The following is a 14063-nucleotide window of genomic DNA, read 5'->3' on the forward strand; positions in this document are numbered from 1 at the left end:
TCTTCCAATACATCTGGAACAGTATACATTTTATTTTCTATTGTACTAACAAAGAACCTTTAACCAGATCAACATTCTTTATGTAAGTATATTTCAATGTAACCAGGGTTCCAGATGGGTTGTTTTTGTTTATGTCAGTGTATAATAAAAATTAAATATAATTTAAATGCAAAAAATAAAAGACTTGAAACATATTCATTAAACCGGCTTTCTGTCATAAAATTATGTTTTTATCATGCTGAGTAATGTCTTTGTGTCCTTTTTTTAAAAAGTTTAGTTGTGATTATTTATTTGATGCTTTAATAAAGGGCTATAACGCCATGGCTGACAGCTCTGTTGATGAATGTGGCTCCTGCTGCGCTGTGTGCACCAGATTAGCAGAGTAGAACAGGAACAGGGAGAGGAAACATAAACACAAGAGTCATTCAGCTTCCATAACCTTAAGTATCTGCTTGAAACTGACACCAGAATTTGTTCGGCTGTAGCTTGTACTACCTTTAGGCCTTTTTGTGTTTGATTCTTAGGTTATGTGTGTGTTTTGCTGAGCAGAGGGGGCGGGATGTCAATATCCCAGCTCTACCTTTTGCTACAATGCGGACTGGCTCCAAGTGACTGGCTGTTTTGGCTTCATTTTTGTATAATTGCAGGAGTTGGAGAACTGTCATCCATCTTTATATACAGTACAGTCAGTAATGTGTACACATATATCATGCCACCCTGCATATGTCAGAGCCCCGCTCGGGCCACCCCAGTTGAAAAAGTCTAGACCCGCCCCTGCCTGATGGATGCAGCAGTTAATGTTTTGGAAAGATGTGTTTTCACTGCAGAGCCTCTATTGACAGGCTGCGTGCTATTCTGGCAGAGCGGACTTTGAGTTCATGGTAACACTGTACAAAACTGTGGTAGATAAACGTGATGGGCAGTGCCAGGAGAACAATCCCGCTCACCACACACATCCCCCCTAGAACCCGCCCCCCGACAGTCACCGGGTACACATCCCCGTAGCCCACTGTCGTCATCGAGATGATGACCCACCAGGCGGCTGCTGGGATACTGGCGTAATCCGGGTTCTGCATTCCCAAGTCCAAGCCGTGCTCCAGCAGCTGAGCCAGGGCGCTGTATATCGCCATGGCAACGCACACAAACACCATCAGCATCACCATCTCCCGGTAACATCGCGTTAGCGTCAGGCCCAGAGTCTGCAGCCCCAGGAAGTGTCTGGCCAGCTTCATGAGCCAAAACACACGCATCATCCTCAAGACCCGCAAGAAAATCCCAGCGACCCCGAGACCCGCACTAGGCATCCCTGCCCGGGCCAGCGCCATGGTGACGTAATAAGGGGTGATGGCTATGACATCGATGATGTTCAGCGGCCGGCGAAGGAAGTCCCACTTGTTTCTTGCCACCAGGAAGCGTACCATGCACTCTGCTGTGAACCAGCCAATGCACACGGCCTCCACTATCCTACAGAGGAGAAAAATGAGAGGAACAGACTGTAAACAGGAAATGGCTGAGGAGAGATATGGATGAGATGCTGTTTGACAATCAGAGCATGTGTGCACAAAGGAAGCAAAGCAGGGCTGCTATTAAGTAAATAATTTGAAATAGGGATGACTTGTGACACAATTCAGAGTTGAAATATGTATCAACAAAGACACTGAGTAAGAGAAAACACTGAAAACCTGCACAGAGGGAGGGATTTAAATCTCCCACAGTGAGACTGTGACACAAACAAGCCCACAATTACCCATTGATTAGCCCAGCAAAGGCAATCTAGAGTGATGTGGTGCTTGTATTTGACATGGAAGCACTCTGGTCAAGCAAATACCACAGTGTATAAGGACAAACACATCAGCACAATTAGACCCAACCAAATTATAGAGCTGCTGACTGAACTGTATCATGCACTGACATTAAACTAGATTGGAATCCTTTTGACCCTGACCGCCAACGCTACTCCCAGCTTATTACCCAATCATTGCAACAGATCCAAAACTATGTCCATCCAGCCTGAGCGAACATAACCTCGCCATATATAGAGAAAGGCCGTCTGCAAGCTCTCTGGAGAAGAGAAAGAAAATCTGGCAGAAATAATATTGAAAGACGAGGTGGACTTTTTCACCTTTTGTCCAAAAATAATTTAAAAACTGAGTCAGAATAATCCTCCAAAGGTGACCCCTCTATGTGGCTAAATGCTTTTGTTTGCTTAGACTGATGCACAATCCATCAGTAAACCTTTTCGTTCAGCTCACAACCACAGGGATATAATCAACCCTGCCATTATCTGTCTTGTTTGTCTTCCTTGTGTAGATTACAGCGAAATAACCAGCAGAGCCAACAAAGACATTCAAATTAATACAGACGAGCAAGGGGGGGGGTCAGGGGAGACAGAGCAAAGCCTGTTTAATAATTAACACTACTCTTCTGTAGATAATATTGATTTGTTATTGATTTGCTTTCTTTGCTTCTTCTCACATGAGAGGATCCTAATGTTCAGTGCTGCCCATAACTTGTCATTGTGCTTTGTTGACAAAAAAGGCATCAAATCATTTAAAAGAAGGACAAGGTCCCTAAAGCTAAACAATGCGTCTATACTTCAATGATTTAAATATGTCGTCTCAAAGTGACAGTTGCTTTTTGTACGCTCGTAAAGTAACAACATATTAGGAGAGATTGGATTCATGCCTCTATCGGCCTCCCAGGTGATAAATGGATTTTGCGAATGGGTTTGACCGCTGCCTCGAACACATGCAGGCGCTTTCTCCAGTGTGTATGAGTGCATTTATTATTTATAGAGCGCTGATCATGACAGAAACGGTTCCTTGACATGTTGACGATGGTTGAGCTCACAAAATGAAGCCGTTGTACGCGCTGCATTTTCAGAGCAAAGTCAACTTTTGAGTTACAATTTGCGCCATTATATACGTGACAGCCTCCTTGTGATGGTCCCCTTGTACCTATTTAAATTCGACTTGACCTGGACTTTCTCCTACCTGTGCTCTTCTACAGTAGTTTTCTTGGCTGTGTCCCAGTCCGGCAGGGTGCTTGCGCACAGCATGACCATAGAAACGATCACAAAGATCACTGATACTGAAGCTAGAAGCTGCGCAAAAAGCGAAGAGTTTGGCTCCTCGAATGCTTTGCGCATCATCTCGAGCCATTTCGCGCGCCCTGTGAGCGCAGTCCGTTGCACTGGCTCTACCGGACTCTGGGGCTCATCCCCGGACACCTGGATGCCCTCCTCGGAGTCCATTCCAATCTCGGACATCCTGTCGTCCAGGCGTTTCTGACAGCAGGTGTCCAAGTGCGCGCTCTCCAGTCCCCAGTAGAGCATCTCGGTGTAGAAAGACAGCTCACACACTCCGGGGACAAAGCGGAGTTTGCCAGAGCGCACGTACAGCATGATGAACACAAAAGCCTGCGCGTGGCGGTCGAAGAAAAACTCATTTCGGTCCCGGTCATAGTCGTCGCACAGTTCCAGAACCTCTTTCTCGGTTGCGCATGCATGAAGTCGGCTGACGCGCCGGAGAGGGAAATCCCTGATCACCTCACGGGTGAAGGCGTACCGGGTCCCCCCTACGTTGAGCACGCAGATGCTTTCCTCGAACTTCATCTTGCCAACCTGTAACCAAACTTAAAACTCCTCTTCTCCGTCCGCTCCCCCTTCCATGTCAGGAGTTTTGGAGACCTCAGGCGCAGCAGTCACCCCCTGTCCCCCGGGGCGTGGTTCACTCTGGGTATAGGTGTCCCTGCGCTAAGCTCCGTGGCTGGTGGAAACTATCCCCACTGTCCCTCACTCCTCTTCTTCTCCCTCTGTAGCCTGTAGAGGAGGCTCTCCACCCCAGTCAGGGGAGCCAATCCCATCAATGATGTCACAGGGGCGCGCGCACGGAAGCATGCACTGAGAGACAAAAAACTCATACAGAAAAAATAGAGTGCGTAATTTTACGCACAATTACCTCCAACGTGCTGCCGTCTCAAGAAAACGGCAGAAATTGTTCTAGTTTGAGTAGAAAGGGGAGTAAGAAAGATCACTGAAAATTATCACCAACCATGAATACAATCACTGTTAAGGACTATTTCAGGATTTGTGTACAGTACACGTTTCGTTGTCCTATTTCCGGTTAGATCTTAACTAAGTGAAATAAGTTTAGCCTGTATCACAATATACTTATGAGGCTGATTCCGTCTACTAGTATCCACCTAGGCCTCACATTGATTTCAATTCTGATAAATGAAGCCTTTTTCCTGTGTTCGAATATCAAGGACAAACATATGGTGACAGGGCTTTCTCCATCTGTGCACCAAAACTGGAATTATCTTCCCCCCACCATCCGATTCTCCCCCTCTGTTGAGACTTTTAAAAGTCGCCTCAAAACGCACTTTCATTCATTAGCTTTTAACTGCACTAAACACACTGGCTCAGACACTCACTGCACTGTTAATTGAATTTCTTGCCATTACTGTTGTTATTAGTACTCTTAATTTCATTTTTAATCATATTGCTCTCTTACCACTTTTCTTTCCCTCTCTCTTCCTCTGTTTTTGTGTGTTTTTTATTCCATTTTCTCTTTGTTTTCTTCAATTTCTGCTGTAAAGCACTTTGGATCAACTGCGTTGTGTGTAAAGTGCTATATAAATAAAGTTGATTTGATATATAACTTTAAAATCAAGGTACACACCTAAGATGGGACAGTTTTGTGTTACATGGAAAAACTGTAAACTGTAAAAGTATGTGTTTTTTACGCATGCTCCGTTTGAATACATCACGTTTTCATTGTTTGAGTCAAATAAACTTCAGCCCTTGTTTCTCCAGGTAACGGTGGCTGCTGTGTCTCCCGCGTGTGCGTACTAGCGCGCGTGTCTGTGTCTACAGTCTATGGTCTGTCTGTGTTTTGTGTTTGCGCGTGCGCGGCCCCCCTCTCGACGTCAGCAGTCAGTGGTTTTTCGGGTTGATCCGACTTCTTTTGGCTGCCGTGAGTTCACTGTATTGTAAAGGGAACAGTGGATCCGAGGAGGAGGGGGGGTTGATTCGCAAAAAAACACATCCCGATTGGACTCGCATCCGGAGTCTCGACGGCCATAATTCATCGCACCTTTTTACCTTTCAGGAGACTGAGTTTTATTGTTTTTATTAATTTATTCCAATCCTCTTAGTTTATGGTTTACACTCCGGGAGGGCAGAAATGGCGGCCAATATGTACCGGGTCGGAGGTATGTATGTCAATGTGGATCTTTTTTATCAAACAGAAACCCCTCTGGTTTTGCATCCCTGGAGGTTTTCTGAAGCCTTAATGTAGTTTGTTTGCATCTTATATCAAGATAGGACTCTGGTACACGAGCTGAGGTGCGTAAAGTTGGAGCAGGGAGGTGATAATTTCTAAGTATTTAGGGATTCAAAATGGGTCAGGCCTCCGCGTCTGTCGTGGCCACAGCAGCTAGCCGCCAGCTTGCTAAATAGCTAGCTTACAATGTAAACATTTTAGTATCGTCTTCACCTTTTGTTTGGCTTTTCTCTCTTACTAAGAGCAGAGAGACTGAACACCCACACGCTGTGGGGACTTCTCTTGACTACACATGTGTTTAAAGGTAGCTAAAACGTTACCACGGGCAGTCTGAGGCTTGCCTTTGTATTTGCCTCTTCTGGCATGCAGCCATTAGTACGAGTCCTTATTTAGCTAACGTTAGCAGCAGCAGCAGCAGCAATGGCCTCACTCATTAGCATTATTGCAGCTGTAGCGCGCATCTGATCAGCACATCCTACAGCACGGATAACCTTACATGCCTGGTGTTGTCACATTGTTCCCTGAAATTCACCTCAAATGTCAGTAAATAAGCCGATTGGCTCCTCTGGCTGGCTAAGTTTGTTAGCAGTCTGCTGGAATTCACACCAAATAATAGTCTCGATTCATGGCGTCGTTGCGTCAGGTTGGATTAACACCTCTATTAACACACACTTCAAATCTACAGAGAGACCCCGAATGAGCCGAAACTGCACAAATGCTTTACCACATGCACAAATATCTTTAACCAGGGGATATCTTTTTTTGCAACAGCTCTGTTTGTAGCATCAGTTTCGTTACAGTGTTTCACTTTGATGTCCATATGGTCACCTCAACTGTAGTTTTCCTGCTGCCTTCAAGTGCTCTCTGTAAACTCCAACTTCTACCTCTCTGAGCTCAACTCAACTTAATCTATATAGCACCTTTCATACATATTAACATGCAGCCCAAAGTGCTTCACAGAATAACAGAGGGACAGAAGACTACAGCAATGGTAAAATTATAAAAGGCATGATTATACTTAAAAATGAAATCAATATAGTAAAATTTATAAAATAAGTAATAGTGGAAGGAAAAGTTAAAGATGTTAAAAAAATCTCTGAAATCAAAAATAATAATTTTTCTTTATGAATTAATATTCTGTAGTAAAACTAGTTTTTTTTTTGCAGACACACACCCCTTCATTTAATTACTGTATTCCTGTGATGAGTGAGTTTTACTTAGTTTCTTACCATCTTGATTTAACCAAGCGGCAACCTCCCGGTCTAAAAATATCAGTCCAATGCGGAAGTGCTAAAAACTGCAGTTCATCGAGGATCTGCTTGCGGCTGGCTCCAGAAGTGCTGGAAACCACATATTCAAAAAAGCCGATCTTTACAGCAGAAATAAACATGTTTACAGCCTGGTACAAAAGAAGAGTGTAGTCCGGATTAGAGATGGGTACCTTTCACCGGTACCGGTACTGGTACTCAATGGTACCAATTTTAAGTACTTTTGTGTGTTTATGTGGTAATAAATATTAATTTGTTTTATAATAAAATCTCAACATTTTTAAATTTAACATATTCATTTCATTTAACATGAAATTAACAGAAACAGGGTTATATAGGTCATTAGATATATTAGCTGACACGTGCTCATGGCGTCTAATTGCTCTTTCGGGAGTTTATAAATTAACCCACGTGAATGCCTGCGGATGGGAAAAAGTCAGTTCTCCGTCTCTTTATAATAACAGGACACACAACTTACTTGCTGGGCATTCACGCACACAGGAACGGTTATAAACAGGGCAGGTAGTCGGAGCGAGAGAGGCCGTCTCAATTTAATCCTCCTGCAGTTCTGCCTCGCGTTGAGTGTGCGCGCCGGTCATCTGCAGGCTCCATTTGGCGCGCTCCTGTGCAGATGCAGAGAGCAGAGAGAGACGTCCAGCTGATCAGTCTCGAACTTTATTACAGGGCGAAAGTATGAAAAATCGCCTATTCCTTCACTTCCTCACAGTCACAAGGATGCGTTTAGGTAGCGAAACATGGTACCGTTTGATTTCACGTGAATCCGTACTCAGTAGTACCGACGGAATTCAGTCGGTACCTATAAAAGTACAGAATTTGGTACCCATCCCTTGACAGCTCATTTCTCAATCGGCACACACTGTACGGGGGGTGAATTTTGTCTTAACTCGGCAATTTCGAAGATATTGAGATTACGTGTCTTCCAATAAGAGGCACAGCTGACTTGATTTACAGGCGGGAACACTGTAGCTGTTGGCTAGGAGGCTCAAAGCCTGCCTCTTTACGTCAGACTCGCTCGACAGCAGCAATATGGCTGCTGCCGATTGGCCTCAAAACAGTCTATGGTTTGTAGCATCAGTTTCTTTACAGTGTTTCACTTTGATGTCCATATGGTCACCTCAACTGTAGTTTTCCTGCTGCCTTTAAGTGCTCTCTGTAAACTCCAACTTCTACCTCTCTGAACTCAAAGTAATATTTTTCCTTTATGAGTTAATATTCTGTAGTGAAACTATTTTTTTTTGCAGACACACACCCCTTCATTTAATTACTGTATTCCTATGATGAGTGAGTTTTAGTTGCTTACCATCCTGATTTAAAGCTGGGGTTGGTAGTCAGATTTAGATACTCTTTTTGTTATACTGGTTAAAATTAACTTTATGCCCCGATGGCAATCAATGCATAATTTCTTATTAAAAAAGAGCCCAGAAAAGCTGCTATCTACAGCCAGAGTAAACCTGGGAAAACACCAACCAATCCCTGCCTTTAGGGACCCATTTAGGAAACCAATCAAAGCCTGTCCTGCTGTTCTGCCCGCCTCCTGCGCGTCTATTTCATGTTTGTTAGTGTTTTTAACTTTCACTATGAGAATGTTTTGGTGTTTTCTCACATCTGAGTGAGACATGAGTTGACGTAGTGCAAAACACAAACGGTGTGCTGAGGAACGGTTTTGAATCAATCACCATCATATGGTCGTGAAGCAGTGGCGCTCGTGCATGTGAGCGGGGGCCTCGTTTTGGAGGAGCTCTGAGGGGAGGGGTTAGACGTAGTCCCGAGGACATGCTACATTCAAATTCATGCTAGTTTTCCATGACTACCAACCCTAGCTTTAATATGATAACAGAATCACTACTTGTATCATGGGAGATGCAAAGCAAAAAATAAACATTCAAACATGCCTAACTTACCTTATAGGTGTATGCAACGCATCATGGCATGTTGTAGTCTTAGATTCTCAGAAAATGTTCCCTTGATTCCAAAAAACAAACTTTGTTATCTCAAGATAATAACAGAAATAAGTCCTGCGAACACGATCCGAAACTCCTCAGTGCCACAGGGAAATGTAGTCTATAGAAATGTATGGATCCTGCATGTCCGGTTAGGGCTTTGTACTTGCATGTAACCTCCTCAAGCTAGTGCTGCTATGTGCAACACCAGCAATTTAAAAGAAAAGTGCATTCACAACAGTTTTTAATTGATGCCTTTACATCCCAGAGGATAAAACAGTGGCAGAAAGGAGTTTAGGTATGAACTGACTGGATGCATTTGACTCTGACATATTTACTTTTTGCAGAATTGTTTGTTTATAGAACGTAGTTATTACAACATTTCAGACAGCACCTAAATGCAGCATCGGTCATGACCTGAAGTCTTCAGAGTTACTGTGTATTCTTCCCAGGCATGTGTTTCTGTATCATCAGGATTGTTGAAGCCATGTTTATGCGGATTTTGTCGATGAGCAGCTGAAAACTATGAATTAGAAATATCCCTGTCCTATTTATTTATCTTACAAAACCATAGCAGTACGGTTACTGTGTCACAGACTCTAAATATAACACAGCACACATATAAGCGTCTTTGCTTTGCTTTGGATTCTGTTATAGTTGTTCTTCATTATGTCCCGGTTTATGATCCGCAGCAACATCTCTTAACCTCATCCTCTTGATGTTACAATTGCTGATTGTTGAGACTTTCACAACAGAAATAAGTGCCTCTAGTGTGGGGTTAAATTTGCCATGAGGAAGAAATTAAATTCCGTGGTTCTTCTGTTTTTAGTGAGTTGGGAATGGGAAAGTGGTTGAAATATAAATATGTAGATGCAGACACACTTCCTGCCTCTTTTCTGAGTCCACTTTTATAATTATACGCCGTCAAAAACAACAAATCTGTGAAAGAAAACAACATTTTGGAGGATGCATTCAACGTGATATTAAAGGGGGTGGAAATTGGGAGGCTGGTTACAGTTGAGTACTAGTTTTAATGTTTCCATGTTATGCAAAACTTGCACTTAAGCCTCCTCTGCTTCTACTCTGTGTTCAGATGTTGATGCTAAAAAACGGTGTAGTCAGTTTTATCTCATCAGAAGTGGTTACAAATTTATTAGAAACTGGAGAGATCGTCATCTTGATGATCAGAATCTACAAAATCAGGGGTGTCACCGAAATCAGGTTAATTCCTGCCCCTTATTTATATTACTGTTCCTACATCGTGTATATTACTATTCCCTCCAAGCACAAACAGACACAAGCAGCTTTCCTTTACTGATTTATTCGCAGCTTTGTTTGCAAATCCAACGTGTAAACTTGTTGGCTGCATGCTTCATACAGGAGGTAACAATGTTCATACACAAACTCCATGCTTGAAGCCTGCGTCTCGCTCCGTGCTCATGTGCACTGAGAACCGCTTCACTGATATGCGATTTTAAATAAAAGCACTGTTGATTCAAAATAAAACTGCTGATAATGCATGTGAAATAAAACACAAATGCAACTTAAAAATCAAACTCAAACAAATTCGCTATTTGACATACAAAAATACAAATATTAAAATCCAATAATTACAGTATGGCTTAAGTACAGATTTATAAAGTCAGTTTTTGAGCAATGTAATGACTAAGAGCGGAGTAAATAGACCCTGGTCTGTGTATGGTTTGATTTTTGGACAGCGTAACAACTAGGGATGGGAAATGATTTTCATTCTTTTTACCGGTGCCTGGTTGTAATACGGTATTCCCGCCAGATGGTGGCAATAGAGCGTCTTAAAGCTGCTAACTGCGTTAAACAACAGAAGAAGAAGAAGAATGCTAACTGCATTAAATAACAAAAAAGAGAAGAAACATTAGCGACAGTCGCGGCGATTCTCTCCGTTTCTGAATCTCACACTACTACACGTGTATTTCCATAGACTGAGCATGGCTGTAAAATGTAAACACACACACCACGCCACGCTGAGTCACAGAAACACCAACGTAAAGATCGAGACAGAGTCATTGCCCGCTACCAGCAGCACCTCTTCCTGTTGCTGGTTAACGCTACTGCCACACAAACGGGCCGTTAACGGGACAAGTCTCTGTGTGTGTGTGTGTGTGTAAGTAAGATTTATTTATAGAGCACCTCTCGAGAACAGTGGTCCGAAGGTGCTTTACAACAACAACAATAGAAAACATTAAAAGGGAAAACGGCGATTGCAAATAAATACAAAAACGTGACATAAAAACAGACAGATTAAACAAAGGCAAGTCTAAACAGATAAGTCTTCAACTGCTTTTTGGACCCGTCAACAGTGTCCACAGTTCTCAGTTCCTCAGGAAGACTACTCCAGAGTTTAGGTCCAACAACCTGGAAAGCAGAGTCCCCTTTAGTTTTTAACCTGGTACGAGGCACAACCAGTAAACCCTGATCAGAGGACCTCAGAGTCCTGCTGGAGTTATAAGGCTTCAGCAGCTCCCTAATGTAGACTGGAGCCTGACCATTGAGCGCTCTGTACACAACAACAAGAATTTTAAACTGGATCCTACATTTAACTGGAAGCCAGTGCAAAGATAAGAGGATGGGTGTAACATTAGACCTTCTAGATGATTTGGTGTGTGTGTGTGTGTGTGTGTGTGTGTGTGTGTGTGTGTGGGGGGGGGGGGGGGGGGGTTATTCAAATAATCGTCGAATAGATACAGTGATCATCCGTACAAAAGAAGTATTTTATCTGATGTGACATGCAAGCATTGTAAACATAACCTCCAGCTACCATAAAACACGTGATGTCATTTTGAACTCTTTATTAACATTCACACAGTTTACAGGCGATCTCTCACCATCACCTCACCACCCCTTATTTCCAACAGTGTCAGCATTTGTTGTCGTAACGGTTTATTGAGCTGGCGTTGAAGCTAAAATTGTGGCGTTTGATTAGCTCACAGCGACGCCTGAAGGGTGGGCTTGTAGAAATTAGCGACCATGACAATACCATTGACACACCTTATTTTATTTTTGAGTATTTGAGCACGACTGATGGGAATACTCTAATATGGATTCATCACGGTACCCATCAAAGTGATGGAAACAACATTAAAGTAGCTCTCTGTGTAATCAAGTCTGTGTTAACACAACCACAAACTACAGCGACAGCACAAGAGCACATCATCATATGTGTATCAGTAGACTGTGTGAGTGAGCTGTGTCTTTTTGAACGCTGTTGTTTTTATTAATGAACGTGTAACATATGTAGCTGTGTTTTTGTGATTGTCTCTCCACATCGCAGTGATCTGATGCAGTGTCTGTTTCCATTTGCAGATTATGTATTTTTCGAGAACTCCTCCAGTAACCCTTACCTGATCCGCCGGATAGAAGAACTCAACAAGGTAACGAGCTGTTTGTGTCATTGTGTGTGTGTGTGTGTGTGTGTTTGTGCCCTTTTTATGCCTGGGGTCAAATAGCTTGGATTCCTCTCTGTTCCTCCCCCATCCCGTCTTTCTTTCTTTGCTGCCGTAATGTTTGTGACTGGAAGTGTTTGTAGTTTGATGTAACGTGACAGGTGTTCCCTTGTCTCCACCTAACTGCCGTTGGTATCACAGGACACACCTTTAAGCGTGTGTGTGTTGGCAGGATGCATTATTGTAATGAACTCTTCAGGAGCTCAGATAGCTTATGACTATAGATCAGTTAATACCAGCTCTGAAAGAGACCTGGTCCCGTGGTTTTTCTGCCAATATTTGAACAGTGTTATAGTCACCTGTTTTTAAACAATTTCCCTAAGAGTGTTCAGTTCAGAACAGAGTGAATCTAACATGTTTGAATACAAGAAAAGCCTCAATAAAGCCTGTGAGAGAAGCTCTCCCTGGTCTGGTTTCCATTTGCACTCAGATACTCAGATAAATGCGTGTTATTATCAGATGATGTGGGCGGATAAATGTCAAATCAGGTCGGTATCAGTCATAGAAAAAAAAAACCATCTGAGGCTTTATATTAAAAAGTTCAGGTAGGAGACATTGTGTTTTTTAATAAGAGCTAAATGGGGGGGCGGTGTTCCTGCAGTATGATGCAATAAAAAACAGTAATCTATGCAACAAGTACGGCCTGTATGAAGAGGCCCAGGCTATGTTGTTCAGTTGAAAGGCTGATGTTAAAACAAAAATCCATCTCTCCATCCAGACTAGTGTTCTAACAGCATTTCAGATCTATTGTACCATAGACTTTATAACAAATGGACGTAGTATCCGTGACGTCACCCGTCTGTTTCTGAAGCGCTGTTTTGAAGCCAGTCGGCGGAGGGAACCATATTGGAAATGCTGAACTCAACCTAACTTCTGTCGAGCAAGTGTGATGTAAAGAGGCGGGCTTTGAGCCTCCTAGCCAACAGCTACAGTGTTCCCACCTGTCAATCAAGTCAGAAATTAGCTCTTCAGACCGAAGCCATTTTTTTTAACCAGGCTGTAAACCATGTTTATTTCTGTTGCAAAGATCGGCTTTTTTTGAATTGGTGTGTATGTGGTTTCCGGTGTTTCTGCAGCCAGTCTCAAGTGGATGCTTGATGAACTGCAGTTTTTAACACTTGAGCATGGGCTTCATATTTCAAGACCGGAGGTTGCCACTTGATATATATATATATATGAAGAGTTCATTTGCAAAAACAGTTAACTCACTTTTGAAATTAAAAAAATGTTTAAAGAAACATATTTTTTCTAATACTAGCTTTTGGTATGATCAATCAACTGAGGTTGGGTGGCTTTTACTAAGTCAAAATGACTTCCCTACATTTACTTCCAGTTAGATTTAGGATTCATTTTAAGGTTCTTGTTTTTGTGTATAGAGCTCTGCATGGTCAGGCTCCTGAATATATCGCCTACCTGCTCCACCCCTACCTCACCAGTAGGTCACTCAGGGTTGTCTAGGGACAAAAGGTGACCGTGCTTTTGAGGTGGTGGCACCAACAATGTGGAACGCTCTTCCTGTAAAAATTTGCTCAGCTGTCTCTGTTGTCACCTTTAAAAAAAACTCTTAAAGACACATTTATTTACACAAGCCTTCGACTCACCTTGTACAGACTAATGTTTTAATTATGCTATTGTCTGCTTCTTTTACTGTTTTATGATTTTTTTTTTTTTTTTATGATTTCATTTTAAATTGAATATTTTTTTCTGTGAAGCACTTTGTGATTTTATTCCATGAAAGGTGCGATACTAAATACAATTTACTTAGTTACTTACTAATCAGAGATATCTTGAAAATGTAGCTTTATTAGGAATCTATATAAAAAAGAAATATGTGTTTTGAACATTTATAAAAACGGTGTTATCTGTTTTTGCAAATTAACTCTTCATATATATTTTTGATGTAATTATTTCAAACATGTAAAATAAAATAGAAAAAACAGAAGTAAAAAGAAGAAATAACAGAAATAGAGAACGAAATCAATTATTTCGATCAGCGAGCACTGAATCTTTTCACTTTACGTGTTCGGAAAGGAGAAGGAAGAAGTAAAAACATATCCAATCCCCCTGCTT

General features: G+C 42.1%; 2 protein-coding genes across 2 annotated transcripts in view; one reads left to right on the forward strand and one right to left on the reverse strand.

Moving 5' to 3' along the window:
- Positions 1-8: 8 nt before the first annotated feature.
- On the reverse strand, positions 9-4001 carry kcng3 (potassium voltage-gated channel, subfamily G, member 3). The gene is made up of 2 exons (XM_034708357.1): positions 2994-4001; positions 9-1464 (listed from the first exon to the last, which is right to left on the reverse strand). Exons 1-2 carry the CDS (start codon positions 3611-3613, stop codon positions 819-821), a joined length of 1266 nt encoding a protein of 421 aa, XP_034564248.1. The 5' UTR covers positions 3614-4001; the 3' UTR covers positions 9-818.
- An 822-nt stretch (positions 4002-4823) lies between these two features.
- mta3 (metastasis associated 1 family, member 3) overlaps positions 4824-14063 on the forward strand; it is a 37108-nt gene continuing 27868 nt past the window's right edge. Inside the window, exons 1-2 of the mRNA XM_034707994.1 lie at positions 4824-5214; positions 11854-11921. Of these exons, the coding sequence (XP_034563885.1) occupies positions 5187-5214; positions 11854-11921 (96 nt within the window). The 5' untranslated portion in view covers positions 4824-5186. The remainder of the gene's footprint in view (positions 5215-11853; positions 11922-14063) is intronic.

The sequence above is a fragment of the Notolabrus celidotus genome, chromosome 18, assembly GCF_009762535.1.
Source record: "Notolabrus celidotus isolate fNotCel1 chromosome 18, fNotCel1.pri, whole genome shotgun sequence".
In the NCBI taxonomy this organism is placed as follows: Eukaryota; Metazoa; Chordata; class Actinopteri; order Labriformes; family Labridae; genus Notolabrus; species Notolabrus celidotus.